General features: G+C 42.0%; 1 protein-coding gene across 1 annotated transcript; it reads left to right on the forward strand.

The window, feature by feature from the left end:
• The first annotated feature begins 3,672 nt into the window (after nt 1-3,672).
• Nucleotides 3,673-10,598, forward strand: LOC129387424 (uncharacterized). Its single transcript, XM_055076348.2, has 4 exons — nt 3,673-3,730; nt 4,272-4,328; nt 4,961-5,112; nt 10,247-10,598. The coding sequence occupies exons 2-4, from the start codon at nt 4,277-4,279 to the stop codon at nt 10,568-10,570; spliced, it is 528 nt and encodes a 175-aa protein (XP_054932323.1). The 5' UTR covers nt 3,673-3,730; nt 4,272-4,276; the 3' UTR covers nt 10,571-10,598.
• Nucleotides 10,599-24,865: the final 14,267 nt, after the last annotated feature.

Consider the following 24,865-nt stretch of genomic DNA (forward strand, 5'->3'; position numbering starts at 1 on the left):
GTAGATCATCTTTATGAATATGTTGAATTAGCGATGAGAAAACTGCAAACACAGTATACTATAGTAATGGGTGTCTTCAATACAAAGGTGTGGAAAGGGCAGGCCAGCGAACAAGCTATTGGCAACTTTGGCGTCGATTCTAAGAATGTTGAAGGAGAATGCTGGTAGAATTCGCAGAAAGGAATGAGATGAAATAATGAACACCTTCTCCAGCAAGCATAACAACAGAAACTGGACCTGAAAACGTCCTGCTGCTGAATTAAGAAATGAAATTGATTTCATATTTTCTGCCGATGTCAGCATAGTGCAGGATCTAGAAGTGTGAGGTAGGGCAAAGTCCAGTGATTATAGTTTACGGAGTTAGAGATACGAAATGGACACGTCCTCTAGTTGGACTTCTTCTCCTGAACTTCTTCTGAACTTACTTTTTACTTCTACTCCTACGATCTTTGAATTTCGCTTATATTCATAGTCATCTTTCGTAGTGTGTTTCGTCGTAGCCAACACGTATTCTATGATAGGGAACGTACGCAGCAAGTTCAGGTCATAGCTACGAGACTAATGACTGTCTGCCCATTTGATTTGTCCTGTATATCACTTTTTCCTAAACCTAACATTCTGCAGTTACGAGAAATATTCCGTCAGAAATTATTCATACCTGCTTATAGATTCATCACACACGTACGTCAAATTTACTGATCCTCAACTCATCGATAATAATCGCACTGCCGGCTGTTTCCTGCGTAATTATCTTTTGCCTACCATAAGTACAAATTACGGCAACTTCACAACCGTCTTCTCTAGCTTACAATAGGGAATTCATTGCCTTTCGAAATAAAATCACCACACAAAGTTCATGCCTTCTTCGAGTGCAGCAAGGAATATTACAGTGAGAAATAAACCGACTTATCGTAATTTTATAATCAGGTGTCAATATTTTTGTCATTTTGCTGTGTACCTTTGTCGTTGTATAGGTAATTGATATTACTAACAAAGAAGCGAGTTTCATCGGTAATGTCGACTTGATTATTCTCGCCAACATATGTTCCTATTAAGCTTGTTCACACGCTTTTGATTAATCTTCAGGTTCATCAATAATTAGCAGCACCATCAACTTATGTATCCAATTTAATATTATAGATAATCAACTTGTGAATCATTATTTTTCATGTTTGCACAAATGTACATTTTTGCTGTTTTGGATAATGTCCCGATTTACATTATCATGGGAGATCGTTCCCGCAGTTCTATGAAAACTAGGAGACGTCCTGCTGTAATACTTTCCCCATGTAACTCCGACTTGACTTTTCTTCATATGTTGAAATTTGCGCATATTTTCTTTATTTCTGTATAGCAGCAAAATCGTTTACGCGAAATATGTTCCGATTTCTCTTCTTTATGGTGCGTCTGAGATCGTTTACCTTCTTCTTCGCAACATTCTTTTTACTGGAAAGAACTCATTTATTTGGAAAAAGCAAACATTTTTCTCTCGCCACACCACTATCATAAATCGTGGAAGTTCTGTGGCGTAGATCTCCGCATCGGTATTACAAAGGAGACAATACTATACCATTTACTTAAGTTCAGCAAAAGTTATGACGTAGGCAACCGCTCAGTGCCTCTGGTTAAGGTTAAATACTTTGTGGCTGACACGTCTGTTGTCAATCTCTTTCGCAGGTATTATCTTGATAGATTATTTCGTATTAGCGACAACGACCAAACGCCTTCTTTGTACATGACAAGTAGCGACGACTCTGCGGTATGACAGTAAAGAAACTCTTTTTTTATATTTAATAATGAAGTTTTTTCTACCTATTCAGAATGATTTTTTCCTTCGGTACTCATCATGTGTAGAAGTGCTGTTGTCAGTCACGTTTTTTGGCACATTACACTTCCTCATTTTTTTAGTTGGGAGAGTTGGTGATATTGGGGAGAAAATTTCTTATATTTATCAATTATTATTATTTATAATCTGCACTACATCTTGTGGAGATCTATACATCGCTCAATTTACTGTACAGTATTTAGTTTCGGAGTGCCGCGAGTGTTCGTGGTGAAATATATCGAATTCCAATGTCTGACACGTATTGTTTAAGCAATATTACGTGAATTCAGCAACAAAAAAAGTACATAAGTCATCATTATTTTCTACTTGAATTATGCCAGCTATTATATTGTCGTCTACAATGTTTGTAACAAAGAGGTCAATCATTGAGCCACTATTTGCCCAGTCCGCGTAGGAGCAGACATGCTTTGGACATCGTTTGTTACCCGAGCAAAATAGACAGTTCATCTTTTTAGGATAGTTTGAGCATGTGAATGTTATGATTCCCAAAGAGTAATACTATGCAGTTTACCAGGAAAACAAAAGAGAGATCTTTGTCCAGAAACGCCAAGATATGGACGCCACTAAGGTCAAGAAGTTTGTACCAAAACACAGGCACAAAAATTCAACAATTTTATGTCATCATCATCATCAGCCTCTTTTATGTCCTCTGCAGGACGAGGCCTCTCCCTGCGATCTCCAATTACCCTTGTCCTACCCCAACCAATTCCAACTAGCGTCTGCAAATCTTTTAATTTCATCAGCCCACCTAGTCTCCTGCCGTCCTCGATTGCACTTCCCTTCTCTTCACACCCAAAAGGTGATCCTAATGGTCCACCGCTTATGTAACCTACACAATAAATGACCTGTCCAGCTCCATTTCTTCTCATAATGTCAATTAGAATATAGGCTATTCGCATCTGCTCTCTGATCCACACTGCTCTCTTCCTTTCTCTTGGTTCTTGGTTCAAGCGCTCTCTGCAAAAACTTTTTCATCCTTCACACAAGCCAATTGCATATTCTAATATAGAACAGTAAAAGGTGAGGAAATATTAGCAAAGAGGGCATCCAATCTAGACGGGCGTATGGGAATGCCCTAAATTCTGCTAAAGTGTACTAGTATAAATATAGCTTGGTGGATATATCTGCGTTCTCGATCATCTTGGTTTCTTATGGCCACAAAAGGCTGACCGTCACTAATGGCAAAAGACCGTTGCCGTTGGTGTACCACATATATTTGAAGTGATTGCCATTTGCCCAACGTTTTTCTCAGAAAAGCAGTGCCTGACTAGCCAGTGTTAATTTTCACTGAGGAAAACAGAACTCTTAGTTAAGAACCATGCTCTTACATAACCAAAAGTAACGATAAGTCAGCCGCAAGAAGCGGACATTATTGAGGGGGGATTGACTTTTTACAGGTAGCACGTGTATCGCTATGTCCAGCTCAGCAACAAACTCAGCCGCCCTGATTTTCCGTGGGACTTCTTTTTATCGTTCGATTACACCTTCATTGCACTTCCATTACATCATTCAACTAAATTGCTCGCATTACATAGTAACAAGCTTCAAAGCATTCTGCGATCCCGATAGACCTGAGAAGAACAATCATTCAATAAAAGGCTGTATCTGAGATTGTAGTGTAATGCATGAAAAAAATTTCGTCAATCACTCCAATCTGTGCAACGAACAATAGCTCTGACGGCTGTACTCGAGATAAATGCGGTATCTAGGTCTCTACACGTGCATTTTCACGACCATTTTTCTTGTGGGAGGAACATATGTCTTCAAAAAGAAGAAAAAGAACAGCTCATCAAGATTCCAAGGTATAAAAGCCGCAGTGTTAACGCAGCTTATTCACATTTCGCTCGATACAACCTGAGAAATAGCCTGGGGCTCCTCGTTTTGGTAAGTAGACTTACACATACCATGCTTCAGATCCCTTCGTAATATGAGAACAATTCACGTTTAGAAATATAAAAAGCAATGGAATAAGGCCTATATAAAGTACAGTTCTCTTTCCTTTATCATTAGCTAATAAAGATGAATATACGGGAGGATATTTTCTCAAAGTGCACCTATCTTTCTTATACGAAGCTGCTTCCTTAATGCCATACGTGTGCCGCGGTCAAGCTAAGTGAAAATAAAATTTGGGCTAGGAATAAGCGTTAGGTTCCCAGTTAACTAATCTGCAAATAAAGAAGCTTTTCAGTAAATAACCAGTTCCTTTCAGGCAGGAGTGGAAGTTACTGCACATTGAGCGTGTTACTTAAATTTAGGTCAATAATGTTTTATTTCAAGGCAAGCGCACATCTATTCTGTAAAGTTTGTGTGGTTGAGGAGATGGTGCTGAAGGAATTGCCATGGTGTATAACACTGTAGACCTGTATTTGCGCATAAATGTGAGACCCCGCCTCAGATAGCTACAATAATTTTACATTTCTCACAGACGTCATGAGGCACATTTCGGCAGCCATTTGTCTCATGGTCCTCGTCGCCTTTACGGGTACGTATAAATATTTATTCCACTAATGAACATAGTAAATTAAATATATAAAATTCATTGGGCAGAAATGAACCTATGTAAATTAAGGAACAGTAAATGAAGCGATCATATACCCACAAAGAAGGTTTATACACCAGTTACGCATCTTTGTTATCTTGAATGTTTGAATGCCAAAGTTTAACCTGTGTTGGCATGCGCCGATTGCCCACTTTCAGTTTCAAGGTTAGTAGCACGCTACCAAGTTTGATGACTGTAGAGTGCCTTGTAATTACACTTTTCTCGATTTTTATTATCCAAATCAACAGGCGGTCAGTTTCAAGAGACAAGACGGCAAATATCGAAATCTTGCTCTTTTCACAGGATCATATACATTACTGAAACTCGTAAGAAGATATTCATGAACCATACCGTTAGAGATTTTAGAGATTGCCACTTGTGGTAATCAATAATTTGCTGTGATTCACCTGACATGTTACATTTCACGAGAATACCATGGCGAACCAAATGTTGCTTACCTGTTCCCCGTTCCCCAACACACGTAGTGTTCTATAATGTACTACAAATATTTCACACGAATAATTTGTTAGAGACCCTCAACCGTCTAACAGAAACTCCTGTTTGTGGCATTTCAGCGGACGCACACACAATTCCCCAAGAAGTGTCTAACCTTGACACAACATTGGACAAGGCGGCCGAGTGTGCCGCTCACGATGCTGTTCATGTGGGTAAGATCCTGCGAGAAGTGGCCCAGACCCTAGCTGCGGACGAAGCTATTAACTCTGAGGTGCGTAGAAAAACTAACGTGAAATTCAGGAGGCGAAACATATATTTTTCCCAGGAATAGCTGGCATTTACTTCTACTAAGAGCTGTAATATTCTGTCTACAAAAGCTGGTGAAAATTCACGGTATAGGGGGAGTCCACATCAGCTCTCTAGCAACGGCCCCTTCCGAAACAGAAACTAATCTCGGAGACTGTACTTATGCTGAGTGCATGCACTGGAATTAATTAGAGGCCATGTAGCACGATGCAGACATCATAGTCTTTTTACCACCTATTGAGGTTGCTGGGGCATTCTCCAACTCAGCAAATAAGGCTGTGACCCAGATATTGAACGTATGTTTCTTAAAACAAATGAACACATTTCATAGTCACTTTTTATGGACTACATTATTTCATTTCATTTCATTTATTTCTGAAAGCGCCCAAGAACGTGTGTTCCACACAGACCCGAAAACAGACAACCTTCAGGAAGCGTATAATATGCACCTCTACAAACTATTTGACGCACTCAGACAATGATATTTGCCAAAATTTTTTTAGAAAACGTGTTCACTCAAGAAGCGCGTGCGGTTATCTAAGAGGTATTGTGCTAGGTCAGAAAGTGCATTAGCTGAGCGAAATCTGCTTATGCGTGCTTGTAGGGCTAAATAAATTATGTTAGGTGCAGTATGGGCTCTCTATCAGTATACTACAATATCTAGACTAGTTTTCTGACGAAGTCGCGGTGGCACTCTAGTACACCAGAGAAAAAAAGCTGTCACTTCATTAGGAGTCGTCTGAAGTATTATGCGCAAGTAAATGCTCGGCAAAACGTCGATTTGCTCATAACTGATCTGTGCTCTACATCAGCATCATCATCATCAGCCGTTTCTATGTCCACTGCAAGACAAAGGCCTCTCCATGCGCTCTCCAATTACCCTTGTCCGGCGCCAATCGATTCCAGCTAGAGCCCGCGAATTTCTTAATTTTATCTCACCACCCAGTCTCATGCCGTACTCAACAGCGCTTCCCTTTTCTTAGCCCTAATCTGTGATCCTGATGGTGCATCGGTTATCTAAGCTACGTATTACATGACCTGCCCAACTCCATTTCTTTCTCTTAGCGTCAATTAGAATATGGGTTATTCCCATTTGCTCTCGGATCAACACCGCTCTCTTTCTGTGTCTTAACGTTATACCTAGCGTTCTTCGTTCCATCGCTTTTTGTGCGGTCCTTAATTTGTTCTCAACTTTCTTTGTCAGCCTCGAAGTTTCTGCCCCATATATGAACACTGATTGTACGCTTTCCATTTCAATGATAAGGAAAAGCATCTAGTCAGGAGCTGGCAATGTCTGTCGTATGCGCTCCAACCCATTTTTATTCTTCTGCGAATTTCCTCCTGATGGTCAGGTTCCCTGTTATTAATTGACATAGGTAAACGTACTCCTTTATAAATCTAGAGGCCGACTGGCGATCCTGAACTCTTGTTGCCTTGACCAGCTATTCATAATTAGTTTTGTCTTCTGCAAAATAATTATCAACCCCACTCTTACACTATCCCTGTTAAGATCCTCAATCATTTCCTCTAACTCGTCTCCATAGTTTCTGACAAGAAAAATATCGTCTGCAAAGCAAAGGTTGCTGAGATATTCGCCGTCCATCCTTGCTCCGAAGCATCCCCAGTTTAATAGCTTGGCTACTTCTACCAAGCACGCAGTGAATAGCATTAAAGAGATGTGTCTCTTTGTCTGACGCATTTATTTGTAGGTATCTTCCTAATTTTTTTGTGCACAATTGAGGCAGCTGTGGAATCTGTATAGACATTTTCCAAATCATTTAGCTAAGTGGCCTGTGCTCCTTGATTACGTAGAGCCTTTATGACTGCTGGTATCACTACTGAATCAAATGCTTTTTCGTAATTTATGTAAGCCATATAGAGCGGCAGATTGTGCTCTGCGGATTTTTCGATTACGTGATATATTACATAGATGTGACGCATTTTGGAGTATCCCTTCCTGAAACCTTCCTGTTCCCTTCGTTGACTAAAGTCCAGTTTTTTACTTATACTATGGCAGATTATCTTGCTTAATATTTTATTTAATACTGGAAGTAAGCTGAAAGACCAATAATTTGTCCATTTTTAATATGTCTCCTATTTGTGGATTAGTATATTCTTGGCATACTTCCAGTTTTCTGGGACCTTTCGCAGTCGATAGACACTTCGTATAAAGAGCCGCTAATTTTCGAAGCATTATGTCTCCTCCATCTTTGAGTAAATCGACTGCTTTCCATCATCTCCGGCCCCTCTTCCTCGTATCGTGTATTCCAAGGCCCTTCTGACCTCATCGGTAGCTATATGAGGAGTTTCTGTATCATGTTCATCACTGTTTCTAATGGAGGTATCGTGACTCCTCTGGGTACTGTACATGTCAGTATAAAGTTCTTCCACTGATTTTAGTATAATTTCGAGATAGCTGATGATACTACGCTGCTTATCTTTCAGTGCATACATATAGGTTTGTGCTATGCCAAGTTTCCTTCTTACTGATTGCAGGCTGCATCCATACTTTACGGCTTTATCTGTCTTTCGTGCGTTATATTTTCGAATATCCCCTATTTTCTCCTGGCAGATTAGTTTTGACAATTCCGCGAATTCTCTTATCCCTTGAGCTGGATAATTTCATTTTTTGTCGCTTCTTTATTAGGTTATTTGTTACTTGGAAGACCGTGCTTAGTGGTTGCCTTGGTGCCTTGCCTCCCACGTCAATTGCTGCCTCTGAAGTTAGCATGGTTACGGTTTCATTCATTACCTCTATGTCATATTCAACCCTCTGTTCTAGGGCTGCATACTTCTTTGCAAGTACCAGCCTGCATTTGTCTGTTTCTACACATACTGCGTCTAGGTTGGCCTGTTTCTTCTTTACCAATTTTACGCTTTCTCTGCTCATATTGAGTTGATTCCTAGCCCTCATTAACCTATGATCACTGAACTTTACCATATCTAATACTTCTGCATCCTGCACTATGCTGGTATCGGCAGAAAGCATGAAATCGATTTCATTTGTTGCTTCACCATTAATGTTTTTCCAGGTCCACCTGGAAATGCTTCCTGAAGGAGGTGTTCATTATTACCAGCTAATTTCTTTCTTCAAACTCTGCCATCATCTCTCCGGTAGTGTTCCTCGAATTCACGCCGTAGTTGCCAACTCTTGGTTCACCAGCTTACTTTTTGTTCACTTTTGCATTAAAGTCGCCCATGACAACAGTATACTGAGTTTGCAATTTTCGCATCACTAATTCAATATCTTTATAATACTGTTCTATTTCTTCATCGTCGGCACTGAGGTTTGTAGCATCGGTTTGTACGACCTTTATTCTATACCTCCTATTGAGCGGTATTACGACTACTGCTGCCCTCTCAGTAATGCTGTAGAATTCGTCAATCTTGTCAGCTATGTTCTTATGGATTAGGAATCATACTCCGAACTGCTTCTTACCTGGTAGTCCTCTATGAAGACGCGGTCATTTGTAAGCACATTATAAGCTTCACCAGTTCTTCTGACCCCACTAAGGACAATGGTATCCCAAACACTGCCTGATAGTGTCAGTTTCCATTGGTGTCCTGTCCAGGTCGGGAGACTCTTAGCACACTCTGGGCGTTACAGGTCTGACCGCCACTTCGGTTAGTTGCTCCACAGCCGCTGGGGATAGACGGTCATTGCGTAATTCAAGGAGTCATTTGGGAGGGAATGGCCTGATACTGCCCCCGGAAGCGAAGTTCCTGTTCTAGTGAAGGAGTGTCTTGTTGTAGTTTAGTGGGTCTTCCTAATTTTGTTTTACCTGAATTACTGTAGCTCCACTTGCTCTCGGCGTTTTTGCTGATGCCAGGCGCCCCTCAAACACTGGGGCTGTAAAGCAATGAGAGAGGTGAGTTTATGAAACAAAATGCGAGGATGCGAAGTTCTCACTGTGGCAACCGAGCATCCGCGCTAGCTTAGTCAGATAACCCTGCGGCCTGTCAGGCCACCTTATGTCGGAGAATTCCAGCCCAGACAGTATGACGCACCCAAAAACGTGCTTGAATTATCTGCGGTATACGGGTTTCTGATTATGGCAGGTTGCACGACATAGTATGTCTCAGTGGCTCTAACATCGTGGTTTCAGAGTCTCACGTACGCATGCGGCCTTAAGCGCGGCTAGATACATAAGATATTTTCGGCGAACTTGAAGAGCACAACGGAATTTGAACACTCTCATAATCTGTTGTGATACAGAAACAACCATAATCTAACCTCCGTACAAGCCGAAGAAGGGCGTGTCTTTGCTGTTCTGTTCGCTTTATAAAAAGTAACACATCACAAACCTGGGCTGTTCGTTCCGCCAGTTGGGACATGGCCAATGTCCACAGGACCGCCACCATGGACATGGTGGCTGTCCTGTTCTCTTATATCGCATGGTTCTCTTACTGGCCCGCTCAGTTTCATTAACAAAAATACCCTCTGGTCAACTGGTTCTACAGAAATGTGTAAGGGTTGTACTAAGGACATGAGGAAAATCTCTTTGATGAAATAATGTTGGCTCTCGAGATACGTAAGAACAAGCTCAATCTCGGTGCATTCGTGTATGTTTGCTTTCTTTGGATAATGTAAGTTGTGCGCTCTGTTGCACGCGCACGGTTCATTAGTACTTCATTGTATTTCTAATGGTGCAGTTTTTACACCGCGAACAACATGCGCAACGCCTCCCATAACACATACTGAGTGCTTCCATGAGATTTGATCAATTAATATGAGCAGGCTTTATATCGTTCATAACTTCCAATATAGAAAATAACACTAACTTACAATCTCCTAAAAAAGCACCCCCAAATGTTGTTTATCGTGTGTCATAATAAAATGAGAATGAGTACTTTTTTATTGGAAAAGTATAGACTCGGTACACACTTTTCAGATTTTTAGAGTTTTGTAAGCACACATTTTAGACGCAAGCCAAATCTTGATATTCTCACGTGTTAAGCATAGTTACCTTGAGGAAATGGGAAACTCTTGGTTTTCAAATACATGTATGTTAAAAAGAGACGGAAGGGATTGTAACTAACATTTACGCAACGATTCGCCGCATTTCAAACTTTAATACCTACATGCTTTGATTTTTCAGAGCGATGAGTACTTTCTTCGTGCTCTATGGGAGAAAACAAAGGACGCTTTGAAGAACGCGACTGAAAATGTGAAGGTAACAGTAAAAGGCGCCTTCGAGGATGCCAAGGGCCACTTCAAGAAAGCCGCTCAGGACGCCAAGGAGAAGATGAACACAAAGGTAGCCGAGATCATATCCAAGTTGTTAAGCAAGGTTATGAGTGGCTATGCTTTGGAAGATTCCGAGAGTCGCGGAAATTTCGTCAAGCTGTTTCTCGATGTCATCATGCGAGCAGCCCAGCGATTTATGAAGATGGGCAAGGCTTTGGAAAGCATTCAGCAGTGATAAAAATAAATAGGCTCAATTGCTAAACTCATAAAAAGTTTTGGTGTTGTCCTTCTTTTTAACTCCTAATTGCTGCTACACATTCTTGAAAACGAGATAACGAGGAAAACGTTGAAAGGCAGGCTTGTTGATGAGGTTCCGCATTGTTACCTACCACACAGTGAAGGAGGAGGAAGCAGAGAGAAACGGAAAGGGTGAAAGTACGCTACAAGAAATGCTGCCAGCCTGGTGATCACAGTGTTCACCGCGCACTGAGCCCTATCGTTTGTTGAAATCGTAAGAGGGCTCTTGTGGCCCACTACGTGTATGATGATAGCGTCCATTGTCCGGACGATCGGTCGTGCAGTGACAATAAAATTGCATGGGAAGTATGGCTTTCATCATAGGAAGAACGGTGGTAATAATTATAATCAATCAATAAATACCTTTAATTTCCAATAAACAAGACAAAAAACCAGAAATGTAAATAAACTACAACCAAAAGTTGTGTGATAAGAATAGATGAAAAAAAGGAAAACACTGGAACAACAGCGACGCAATGAGTAACAATACAATAACAATGCTTAGTTCACACAGGGACTACAGATAAGCAAGGAGGGAAACACTATGGAAAGATAGAATAGGAGTGCAGTTCGAAAGAAATCCGACACAGAAAGGTACAAGATGCTAATAGAAAGAATAGAAAACGTCTTGAAACGTATAAAGATGAGAAAATGATGGTTGCAAAGATTTTTCATTCTATGTAAAGGCGAGTATCTGCTCAAACAAGCAGAAATGTGGAAGGGTCTATGTTCCTCGTAGTCCTATGTGGAACCCGTAGTGAAACAGATGTTAGTAGATGCGTGCATCTTATAATTCAATGAATGACTCTGTACGAAAAGAGGACTTGATAGGACCTTATTTGCATCCAAAGACGCAAGTGTAGGATAATTAATCAAGCTTATACCGTCCTTCATGGGCGAGGTCGGAAAACGGTGTTTCTATACAGTCATGAACTGTTTTTCCATTGCTTAATTATTATGCTATTCGAATTGCTTGTGCAATTACAAACCACTGAGGTGTATTCAAGTAATGGGAGACATTAGGATGTGTATAATTTAACGAGGGGCAACTGGGGTGCGGAAACGTCTTGTAAGTCTGCCGAATGAACCGTAGAGCGCGGATGCGTCATGTTGGTACGTGCTTGGAGTAGGTAGATGGGCTGAAAGTTGTCTCAAAGTGGACCGCTATTTCTTACTTGGCTTACTTACTAACTACCTTGGCTTTGGCGAACATCTCACGACCACGAAAATAAGGAAACACGATATATCGGTTATGCGCGAATGCGACACATTTTTCGTTTTGGATGAATTTAGAGTGAGCACGTTCAAATGGCATAATCCCGAGAGTGATGATAGGTCATACAGCAGAACTCGAAACTACGCAGTACTGTGTATCTTCTTTATTATTTTGAGGTCGTCTATATAAAGAAGAAATAAATGCCTTGAAATGCTGAGGAAACCTCATTGAACAAAATCAGGAAAACAATTGGAAAAGCTTGGGCGCACCACTAGATGCCTGATGAACAAAAGAAGACTGATTATTGACGTTCACGAAACCGGACCTATCTAGGAGACCACTGCGTCATCATTCTAATCATCATCACCACCACTACCATCATTATCGTCATCACCATCATCAGCCCATTTATGTTCAAAGCAGAACGAAGGCCTCTCTCTGCAATCACCAATTACCCCTGTCGGGCGCCAACCGATTCCAAATAGCGCTCGGGAATTTCCTAATTTCATCACCCCGCCTAGTCTTCTTCTGCCGTCCTCGACTGCGCTGGGCAGGTCATGTAATGCGCAGGTTAGATAACCGTTGGAACATTAGAGTTACAGTACAGAATAGGTACCAATAGCCCACTGCGTCGCAGAACTATAACAGGACTTTCAACACCATATTCCACAAACTTCTCGAGCAATAGAAGATGACAAATTACGTCAAACGCTTTTCTCAGCTCGCACTACACAGCATCAGCCTGCTCCTTTTACGTGAGGGGCGCGAAAACCTGCATAATAGAGCTGATAAACATGGTAGCCGTTGAGCCGTCAGAAAGCAATTCATGTGGATTTCGAGCAACCCCATTTTTTAAGCTGCACAAGAATACGTTGTGAATAGCTAATTCAAGACACGGGGAATGGCAGAGTGAAGACACATGCAGCGGTAGTTCCTGACATTCATTTGAGAGCAGGGTTTAAAGAGAGAAAGAAGGCAGGTGGCTTTACAAGTTTGCGAAAAGAGTAAACTACTCAGACAAGAATTAAGAATAATGTCAGTAGATGTACAACGATGCTGTTATAAGCATTATTAAGGGTGACCTAGGTGCCATTTGGGCCGCAGGACAAAGTTGCTGTCAAGCGTCTGAGGCGTTGCCTGATGAGATTGTATTCAGAAAATGCTGAGCTGGCAACTTTGTAAAAAGGGCACGGTTCCTGAACAGTGCTACCAGGTGACGGTTTCTATACAGCGGAGAAATGAACAGTGATGAAATCAGAGAGTGCTTGCAACAGTCGACCGATAGGGTTGAGCAGACGGATAAGATCTGCACGTTTATTGGAGCGCATATGAAAACACCTTAAAAAGTCCGTAGGACAGTTAGAGTCCTCTTCTCCTATGACTGAATAATAACTCAATGTCATAATGATCTCAATAATATTAATCATAGTAGTAATATTGTTATTCAAAGATTATTATATTTAACAAGCAATAAATTTTAGTGACGAGCCCTGGAACAACCTGCTGGTCTTCATACTGGTGCATGTAGTTACTTGCATACAAGATTCCCAACTATCATTCACCAAGATTTAAAAATGTGCAAATGCCACGTAGCTGCATAAAACCAAGAGAATGTTTGTCGGCGCTTGGGTATGCTTAGATTATTTTTGTATTCTTCCTAATCACATAATTAACCTTCTATAAATAGTCAACTCCTGAAATATTATATCTCAATGAAAAGGGTCAATGCGAAAATTGCAGAGTAACATGAAAAACAGCGGATGCAATTTTCTGTTGCTCAATACGTGCTACATGAAATTTTTCCGAGTGCGAAAGAAGCCCGCGAATACACGAAAAATTGCCGCGCCCCTGACCATTTGAGGCATAGTTTTAGAAAGACTACACCCATGGGTAATTAAGATCTGCTCACTGATCAACTGTCCTAGTTGTTGAGTCTTCCCATTTTATAATTCCCATAGATCAACCCCACGCCTTTCCTCTGAACGCACGCTATTCTTTTTTGCCTTAACTGAAATGTGGGTCCCATACCACTAAGGCGTATTCACGCGTCAATATTTTACAATCGTTACAAGATGCCACTTTTGTGCTGATAGGTGCATATTTCAGTTTTCTTTGAGAGACCAATAGCTCTTTTAACGCCGATGTTTTTGTGTCAAGGGCACGTGCAGAGTAGGTAATTTTACTGCTTGACGGAAAGCTTACATAACTGCACTTGTCAACTTCTGCAACAGTACTGTTCGCTAATCTGTGAATGAATTCTTTGGGTGTTTCTTTTTTCTTTCTAATCCTATGAGTCCAGTTTTCTCCCTATTTAACTGCATCCTCCAATGCACGCACAACCCCCTAATCCCTTAAATGAATTTCTACAGAATAATAAGATAACTTTTAGTTGATATTTCTTGAAAAACAGCACAACATTCTGCGAAGAATATTATGTATGCATCTTGATAGAGTATATCAAGCAAATCGTTAACACATATTGAGAACAGCACCGGGCCCAACACACTGCCCTGGGGAACGCCGAGACTATAGGAAGCACCTCTGAAGGGCAATATTTAATTTCAATATAATAGCGCCTGTTTCTAATGTACGCGTTCATCCACTGAGCAATTCTGAAAGGAATCCTGCTGGATTCCAATTTGTACAACAACTTATCGCGAGGCACCTTATCGATTGTATTACAAGAGTCCAAAAACAAGGCATCCGTCTTTCCAGCACCATCGAGTACTAGCAAAAATTCCAGCATTGGCCACATAAGAAAAACAGGGGACGTCTCATTACTACAGCCATGTTGAAAATCTGACAAGATTTTCTAGTTTCTCACAAACTATTGTATGTATCAAACCACTACACGTTCTAACAATTTACAACAGGTGCTCGTAAGAGATACAGGTCGATAGCTGTAAGCCGATAAGCAGTCACACTTTCTAAAAATCGAAATTGAACGAGCTGTACGCGAATCGTCTATGTCACCAGCTGTTAGGAATAAATGAAAAATTTTTGTTCATACCCCTCTATATGCTCGCCATACCCCCTCAGAAAAGCATTCGGAACATTGTCAGCGCCGACGCGCTCCCTCGTATCAAGACTAAGTAGAAATGCCACAATACCTTCTCGGATGACCAGCAGGTAACTTACCGGCCCGGAAACTTTAGTGGTTGATATTCCTTAGATCTCCGAAAAAAAAAAACACGGGAAGTCAATCATAAAGCTCGTTGGGTGGGCGCTTGCATAGGTACTAACTGAACCGTTTACTTTTATTCTTGCATTCGCCCGTCTAGTTTCCTTTAAGTGATGCCAGAGCTTCTGGGGGTTACTTTTAAGAACCATTCAAGTTTGTGGCGAAAAATTATGTTTCTAGCATCTCTGAATTTTCTCTGTAATAGCTGTATCAGTTCCTCAAACTGTTCTGTCCTGTTCGGCGTTGCTTCCTCAGTCGCTTAATTTTACATTTATAAGGAATACCGTTTCGAGTAATCAAAGGACTAAGAGCGCGTTTGTGAACTTATTTTTACTAGTACACAGTTATCAGTGGAAAACTTAATTGAGCGACGGCACTCTTGCTCGGAACTTTCAATTTAGCCGTTAGGTGGTGTAAATCTAAACAGCCATTTACTGAAACGTCGACTACCTTGTATTACTGAACTGCAACCAATGTGAAGATTTCAGGGGTCTTCCCTCTAGCTTTCATGTAGTAAAATGATAATCACGTATGGTCAGAAATACCTGGTGGCCACAACTTGAGCAGTCCCTCCGTTAAAATTTCACTGACAAACAAAAGGCCAAGGAAACATTCTCCACGGTTAGGTTCTCTTAAAAGCGTATCGAGGTTAAGGGATACCGTCTTGTTGAGTATTGCGTCGTTAGTTGTCGAGTAACCGTGCCTCAAGCTATTCCAGGTAATGGCACGCACATTGAAATCATTTGTTACAATGTTCTACCTCGCAAAACATTGTACGGTTATTTGACGAATGGTCGCAAGGTGGCGAATCTTTGGTCACACCGATGGCAGTGGCGATCTTGACGTCGGCTACTTGACCCAGCTTCCATGTGATGCCACGTGTTTATGGAGTCTAGAAGGTTCGGCAATGTTCTACCCACGTAATCTCAGGAAATCGTCATAAAGATTAAACAAAAGCGTATCATGGGAGTTAGGAGCCCTGTACATGGCAGATAGAACAAAGGACCCTCCGAAATTGCCGCTTTCAAGAACATGCTATATTGTCGGCAAATTGACCAGCAATAACAGCTTCGAGAAAGCACTTGGTAATGATGCCTGCTCCATCACCACGAGACCCCGTGTTGTAAGCACGTTCTTGCTATAACGCAGTCATGTGGGTCATGCAGCAACTGGAGGGTTTCAAGCTTATCGGTTCTGTTTGGTATGCTTCATGCGTTATTAGATAACAAGCGCTGTTGTGATTTTATACGTTAGCTTGCTGGCTTTGAGCTGGTATTCCTTATAACCTCAGGCCCTCAATGCGCTACGTCGTCCAACGAAAATGAATCGGCCATCTATTCTAAGTTTCTCATTGACAAGATGAGCATTTTTACCACCGTTTTTTCTGCCTTTCCCCTATCTCAGAGTTGTGGACGCCTGCAGAGGCAGCGCTCAGGGAGTGCCATCTTAATATCACTCGATGAGCATAGGTCAAAAGCATCGTAATTTGGGCATGATAATGAATACTGTCTATCAGGACACGAGCTGTGCACTGTCCAGCGGTATAAATGCGAGCGTAATTGGTACCACGTCAAAGCGGACCGAAATACGGCGTTTGTACTTTTTCGCAGACGGAACAACAGTTCGCATAACAAAAATCACGGCTTCAGTATCTGCAAGGACGTCGACAAAAGCACCCTCCACACAAACCGAGAGTAAATTGATGGGGGAGCAGAAGGAATTGTGACAGTCCGATACGACGCAGTTTCTACTCCAATAAATGCAGGTTCTAGTTTGAGAACAAGTGCGAACAACATGGAAAGCAGCAGGCAAGGGCGATGAGCGATGGCAGTAAGGTGGAGGAAAGCGACCACGGGGCAAGCGGGAAGCTCGAGGCATGTCCTGGGTAGGTGAGGGCGAGTGACCGGAAGAAGTTGTGTATGGTGCAGGAACGTAGGAATCCAACTTAGGTGTCCTTTCTCGTTCAAAGGAAGCGTAGACTCGGATTTTATCCTCCTCACGGCCGGGATCGTAGGAATCAAACCCAGGTGTCCTGTCTCTTTGAAACGTAGCATAGCCGTGTCTTCTTGCTGACGCCGGCGTCAGAAGCGGGAAATACGCCCGCGGATGTCGCAGTGGAAGCAACAAGTTCGCGACGAGCACCGCGGAGAGTAATACTCTCGTGCTGGAGTATTCGCTGCCATCGAAGCCAGATGGTCACAGTGACCTTCTGTAAGTGGAGAATAAGCGGTTGAGGTAGGCCAGAAGGCAATGTCCGCTTATCTGGGTGCTAAACATTCTCCTGTGGAGCTGTCAAGTGCGGCGCTTGTCATCGACACCAGTTAATCCTTGAAAGGCCGCCTCTGTGCGTAGGTTACACAAAGTGGAATTCCTTACTTATTAATACCGCAAAAACAAAAGCAATACTCTTCAGACCAAAAAATAAGGTTATAAGCTTGCCGCTGATTACACTTGGTCACAATGTAATTGCAATAGTAGAATGCATGAAAGTGCTGGGCGTATATTTTTCAAGTACATTAACTTGGGATGACCATATCCGAGAAACTCATAAAAAATTTTGCAAAACTGCGGGTATGCTAAACCAATGTAGACATATCATTCCTCAACCTATAAAACTACTACTATATAACTCGTTAGCCCTTTCTCAGTTATCCTACGCCCACCTAGTATGGGGCACAACAACAAAAACGAATCTAAACCGACTGTTCCTACTTCAAAAGAAGTTTATGCGAATAATTGCAAACGTCCCATATGATTTTCACACGCAGCTACTCTTTAAACAATTTAATGTTATAAATGTCCATGATTTTTATAATTATTGTTTACTCCACACATACTGCTCAGCCACAAAAAAAGAACTACTCTTCTTACAGCGAAATTTCAGAGTTAAGAGAAAAGATTGCCGTATACACTACGCGTCACCACAATATTTGGCACATACCTACTCCTCAAAACAACTATGCGAAACAATCAATCGCTTTTACTCTTCCAGCTCTGCTCAATAATCTTGCCAACAAATCTGTAGATGTGTAACAGTTGTCTAAAAAAGCAATGCGAGATCAGTTCCTGTGAATTATGATATATTTATTTATCTATTTTCATATATTTTGCTCATAAATGTGAAGCTTTCTTTTGTATTTTGCAAAATGCTTATGTTCTGTTGTGTAATCATTGTCCGTGCATCTGTATGAAAGCAGTGATCTGTATGAAAATTGTTTAATAACTGCTGCTGCTGCTGTGTAAAGGGGCAGCCACCTCGTCAAGCTACTAATCTCAGTAGCTTTTTGTGGCTACTCCTTCCTTGTGTATTTGTTCAAGGAGAATAAAATTCAATTCAATTCAATTCAATTCAATAAAGTCATGCAGTCCAGAAGTAGTGGGCAGAACGGACGCAAGCGTCGCAGATCCAGAAAGATGCCCCTGAAGTTCTTCCCTAATTAGAGTACGTATCAGCGCTCGCAACTGGACGTCATTGTTGAATGGACCGTCGCAATAGGTGCGTGGAAAGCGAACGTATTGGTACGTGTCAAAACGTTGGCATGCTGTGATATCACTAACGCTGTTTGGGCTCTGAATACTGAGAGAATTGAACGCGAATGAGTATGCCGTGAACGCCATCAGCTTTCGCCATGACACTCTGTGCATAGTGGCAGAGAACGAGGTCGTCTGTATTGTAGGATGTGTAGGACTTGTCCGGTTCTTAGGTGCGCTTTACGAGCTTCTGTTTTGCGACTTCGGAGCGTCCACAGGATATGCCGAATATCTGGCAAAATTGCTGACTGACTGTTGACTAGTCCGAAAAGTCACTTCCGGGGTTAAAGATGCTAGTCTTCGGAACTTCAGTGAGATAAAAAACGACATACTGAGTTTGTGTGTGCTACTCAGTTGTTGACGTCACTAGCGCCGCTATAGTAACCGAGCCCATCTTCCACTTCGTTGCCACGGAGGCCGGTAAATAGGGGAGGATCACATTGCTTGGCGTCCACGGTCCTGGTGGGGCTAGCTGGTTGAGCAGAGGTGGTAGTAGCTATGATGGATGGATTGTTTTTTGTCAGCAACATGTTTGACGATCAGAATGCTTCATACAAACACGTACCTCACACAGAACGGACTACATCACTACATGCCTCACCTATACAAAACATCATATTGCGAAAATTGCCATAGCACACTAGACGTACATCACTTGCTCTGGCCGTGTGGTCGGACCCATGTTAATATCAATACTCCGCCGGGATACAAGAAGCATTACGCAGCACGGACCTGACGGAGCAGCTCTGGGCCGCCCACCGAGCCCACGATGCGGCCAGGGAGTTGCAACTCCGGTCCCAACGTGGGAGTAGCCCGCTCTATTGTACTTTGCGCCTCGTAGCTCGCAAGACCTTTCATTAAATTTATTCCGTCCATCCATACATACATGTTTGGCGAGAGCAAACGAAGAGTGGACCGGAGCTCTAAGAGAATTGAAAAAGACAGAAGACCTGGGAATCGAAGCACACTCCACCACTTCTGGTACGTGGACCAATGTGATTTTCTTTATTTCAGAGCCCCCGCGCGAGACAGAGCCGGAGCGCCACACGAGCCAAGAGATTATGAGAACTCGTGTATAGAAATGACAACGGCGAAATGCACAAATTCCGCTCTCAGTACAGGCATGGTGTTTCAGAGAACACGTTCAAAAATTCCTAAAGTTGCCTGTAGCATGAGGAGGTCAAGTGCGTGATGTGATCTACTAAAACCGGTGGATCTGCTTGCATAAAAAAAAATGAAGCGGATAATCGAATAATTAACGAAAACTGACTACCTGAATGGTAAATAAATATGTTATCCTCGAAACTGTAATTTACAATTTCGAGCTGTGGACTTCGGAAGGCTGATCCACTTGGAGCGAATTCTCAGGGTTAAACCAGTTTTTACATAATATTACGCGGACTTTGGGGAGAAATGCATTGGTGCTCCAGTTACTTCCTTAAGAGAAATTCTTTTTCTGGATTCAAGCACAGAGGTAATTGGAACTCCAATGCATTTCTCCCCAAAGTTTGGGAATTATTATCTCAAAACGGGTGCCATCCTGAAAATTCCTTCGAAGTGTATACGCCTTACGAACCCCACTGCTAGAATTTGTAAATTGCAATGCAGTCCATATTGTAATTAGTTAAAAACGTAATTAATTATTCTTTAAACATTCGCTTATGCAGTTCAATTTTCTGCGCAAATAATGCCCGTCTCTTCGACTAGACCACCTTTTGAACTAGGATTGGGCTCTCTGCCACAAGAAACCTTTAAAAAATTTTGAAAGTGTTCGCTTTAAACAGCCGGTATATATATTCACATGCCTTGCATCTACCTTGTAAGGGAAAGGCTGTAGGGTTCTGCCGTAGACCCTTCCTCGGGCACGAACTAACGCATGATTAAACGGAACGGAACCGTACACCTCCGTCGGCTTCTCCGGCTAGTTTCGAGATGGTAGGGATAAAAGCTGCGGCCGAGATCGTGGCTACAGAGGTTGTCGCTTGCGCGTACCACGTGACGTCAAGCGACACACAGAGGCGGCTGAGTCAATACGAAGCTTCTGCTGATACCTGGTCTGCTGGGAAGCTGCAGTCGAAAGTGAATAGGTGCAGTCGAGTCGTTCACTGAGTGGTGGAGTAGTCATCGCTCACTCAAAAAGCGCCTTATTCCGGAAAGGCTGCAACGTGCGGGCGCAGTTCCTCGCACAACATTGAACGGATATTTGACGAATTGTAGTAAGGCTGCGAATCTTCGTTCACGCCAATGGCAGCGACAATCGTAACGTTTGCTAGCTGACGCAGCTTCGATATGGTGCGACGGGTTGATGGAATTTAGAAGGTTCGGCAATGTTTGATCACCTGAGTCACCCACTGCTCACTGTGTTTCTCGATAGGCAAGTGATAAACGCCCTTTGCGATAGCTTCAAAAATATGACCCATTGTGTCTTCAGGCGTCATATGGGCATCCACTAAATTTCAAAACTCCTCTGCCTCTTGAATGTGCGTTCTCTATATCTGGCAGGTAACCTGAGCTCTTTGCCACAACATCTGTTGGGCGCGTTTCTCCTTCGGGGCAGGTCGTCCGAAAGAATTCATAATTTGTTGAACAAGCCATTCCCAAGTTGCCAAGTGGTTTTGTGGTTCGCAAATGAAACAAACGTGGTAAAATCAACAAATAACCCCCAACACAAGATAACTGGGTAGCAGCATTCCTGCTCTTATAGTGTCTTTTATTTATTTATTTATTTACATACGTATTTATTTATTTATTTATTTACTTATTTATTTATTTGATACCTGCTTCGCCTTTGCAGGCATTACAGCAGGAGAATACATAGAATTAAGCATCATATTTGAGACCAATAAAATAATCTAACTACACAAAGCGTGGTAAAAATCATCATTAGAGACAATGAATACAATCATAGGCATAAGATCATTCCACCCTTTTATACTTCAAAGAAAACATGAATAGCGTAAGACATCACCTTTAAAAAAATCCATTTACTTTGAGACTGGGGTCCCTTCTTTGGGATATGTAGGGCGGCGCTTGGGTGTACTTCTCCTTGTCGATTCCAGTTTTGGAACGGTAGATATTGTGGAAAAAATTCAACCTGAGGTTTGGTCTACCATGTTTGAAGTCTTCCCATTTAAATGTACTTTTACTTTTTCTCATACTAAGTTGACGATACCAATTTACGTAGAACGAATCGCACTGCCCTATTCTGTATTTCTTTCAAGTGTATCGGCCAGCTCTTTGGTATACGGATCCCAGCAAATGCATGCGTACTCTAATAATGAGCGCACATGAGTGAAATGCAGTTGCTCTTTTCAGTTAAATGAAAGATCGCTGAAACTTCGTCTTAAAGAAACCCAGAACAGATGCAGCCATAACTTTGGTGCGGGGAACCTGCCTAATCCACCTCAAATCACTCGTTAAATAAACTCTTAGATCTTTATAGTACCGCACCGTGCATAAAGTTATGTTATTTACGGTAGAGGTATTCAACTGCTATGAACATTTTCTTGTATATGTGACCTGAACACACTTTTTAACATTCAACGACATTTCTGAAAGGGCACACCAGGGTGCTATTACATTCAAATCAAGCTGCACGTATTCGGAATCACGTTCATTCTCTATAGTCCTGTAAACTACACAGTCATGCGCCAACATTCTGAACGAAGATTGGACACCAATAGTAATATCATTTATATACAACAGAAACAAAAGAGGGCCCTGAACTGAGCCCTGAGGAGCTCCTAATGTCACGGGAATATATCCGGAAGAACAACCGTTGGGAACGACCAACTGCTGTCTTAGAGAGAGAGATACTTGGCTATCCGTGCAATAACAGATTCATTCAGTTTATAGCCCCGTAATTTACTAATGAGAAGGTCATGAGGAACAACACCGAAAGCTTTTGTTGAAATCCAAGAAAATACAGTCAACTACTTTACGCTCATCTATTGCCAGAGCCAAAATGTGCGTGAACTCAACAAGCTTCGTTGAGCAAGAAAAACCTTGCCAAGATCCGTGTTGACTAGGATGCACAAGATTATGTTTAATCAAAAGTGGCATTATACAGCTATGAAGGGCATGTGGAAATATTTTACGTGGTGTACTGGTTAAAGACACCGGCCTGTAGTTCTGAACGTCATCTCTTGGTCCATTCTTATGAAAAGGTGCAACACGTGTTAGTTTCCAATTACGAGGTAGTGCTTTCTCAACTAAGCCCTTCTGCAATAAACAGTGAAAGTACAAACATAACGTTGCCAAACAGTTCCTTATTATCGCTGCTGGAATATCATCTGAGCCATACGCTTTAGCTGGTTTGACACTTTCTGACAATTTTCGAATACCAGGCACACTAAAAGTTACCTCAGGCATCACGTCTGCCTCAGTTCAAGAAACTGTTAACAACGCGCGAACAACTTTGACTAAACACGGAAGAAAAATAATTGCTAAAGATGGCTGTCTTAGACGCATCATCGTCAACGATTGTCTGAGAACATTTTAGTGGAGTAATAGATGTATTTTCTTTACCGTTGAAACGAACGTATTTCCAAAACCAACAACCCAACACAAGATAACTGCGCAGCAGCATGCCAGCTCTTATTATATTGTCTCACCCGTTAATAGGGGTCGAGCCACCCGCCGAATTCGTCGTCGGGCTTTCCTGGAAAGATCCGGTGATCCCAGTCATCGCACGCCGACGCCCTTGCAGACCTCAGATGCGCCTCTCAATCCCAGCTCATCTCTTCGATTACTGGTGCAAGGCCAGCAAGTGGGCGGCGACGGTGAAGCTCCTACCGTTGTGTCACCGTCCCTAGTGCGCTTCATTCCTCCGGAATCGCTTGGTAGCGGCTTACGCCAAACCTTTACTACGTCTGTGACCGTAGGTTACGTTTCTTTACAAGATGCAAGATGAAAACTTAAAGTAGGCCTTTTATGGCGATGCTCGCGTTACAGTGAAGCTTCGTCCTCTTCTTCTACCTTCTATAATATATATATATATATATATATATATATATTTATATATATATACTTATATACACAAGAAGAAGGTGGTTAACCGAGGGATCCCATTTTTATTCATCATACTATAAAGGCCAAGAAACAATGATTCCAACGACAACGTAGGGAAGTTGCATGTACGTACTAACTGGATAAAACAAATGATAAATAATGGAAACAAAGGGGATGAAAAACAACTTGCCGCAGGTGGTGCACGATCCTACGTCTTCGCAATACGCGTGTGATGCTCTGTAACTTGAGCTACCGTGGCGCCGTTATTTATGCTTCAAGACAAGAACTAACCCGCGGAGTGTTAGCCCGTGCCACCACTCAAAAACCTTGGAGGCAGATGTGAAACATCCTCTCTGCAACAAGGGTCGCGTGTAACTCATCCTCTTGGGTAAAGGTAACTGGTCGATCGAACCACACATGATACTGGAAGGCATGCGTGAGATTACGTGCCTTGAAGCAGCATGCTACCCTATGCTGTCCATGGTGTCATTGTTTGTTGGCTTCTTATGATAGGATGAATAAAAATGGAGCCCCTTGGTTAGCCCCATTTTTCTCGTTTATTATATAACAAATTGTAGTGAAACACAAAAAGCCAAGAAAGCGGAGGGGAAAACGGCGTCACGGTAGCTCGATTGGTAGAGCATTGCAGGCATAATGCGAAGACGTGGGAGGGTTCCCCAACTGCGGCAAGCTGTTTTTCATCCCCTTTCATTTGCGTTACTTTATAGTTTCTTTCATTCAATTAGTAATTTCAACAAGTCATTTCCCGCATGTTGTCTTGTTTGATAGTTCCTTGTGATATGATTAATAAAAATCGGGCCCCCCCCCCGGGTATCCCCTTTCTTTTCCTTTATTCCAAAACGAGGGTCCTGAATCCGGAAACATTGATGCCTTCAGGTAGCATGTGTGCGTTTATTGACCAGTTGCATTCACCCAATAAGATCACATACCAAGTCCGGTTTCACTTCCAGGTCCTTTTCGTATGCCAATGCATGGTTTAGCTATATTATCTTCCATTGAACTTACGTGCAACATTCTAGTGGAATGTAATTTGGAACGTCCGTCAGCTGTCGTATACTTGACATGTTCATTCGCCATGACATATTCTTTTTATATTACAGAAAGGGGAGGCCATAGTCTGGTGTTGTATAGCCTTTTGGCTTCCTTCCACGATTTATTTCAAATGCGGCAAAATAATGTTATCTTTTTCTGTTCTAGCAATAATAATATTTTAATATATTGTAGATGTACAGGTTTGAGTGTAGAAGCTCTGTAGATGTGTCCGGCTTCGCCAC

The sequence above is a fragment of the Dermacentor andersoni genome, chromosome 2 (assembly GCF_023375885.2).
Source record: "Dermacentor andersoni chromosome 2, qqDerAnde1_hic_scaffold, whole genome shotgun sequence".
In the NCBI taxonomy this organism is placed as follows: Eukaryota; Metazoa; Arthropoda; class Arachnida; order Ixodida; family Ixodidae; genus Dermacentor; species Dermacentor andersoni.

Coding starts and splice junctions, on each gene's coding strand:
- LOC129387424 (XM_055076348.2), top strand. CDS start 4,277: ATGAGGCACATTTCGGCAGCCATTTGTCTCATGGTCCTCGTCGCCTTT. Junction 4,329..4,960: donor GGTCCTCGTCGCCTTTACGG/GTACGTATAAAT, acceptor GTGGCATTTCAG/CGGACGCACACACAATTCCC. Junction 5,113..10,246: donor ACGAAGCTATTAACTCTGAG/GTGCGTAGAAAA, acceptor TTGATTTTTCAG/AGCGATGAGTACTTTCTTCG.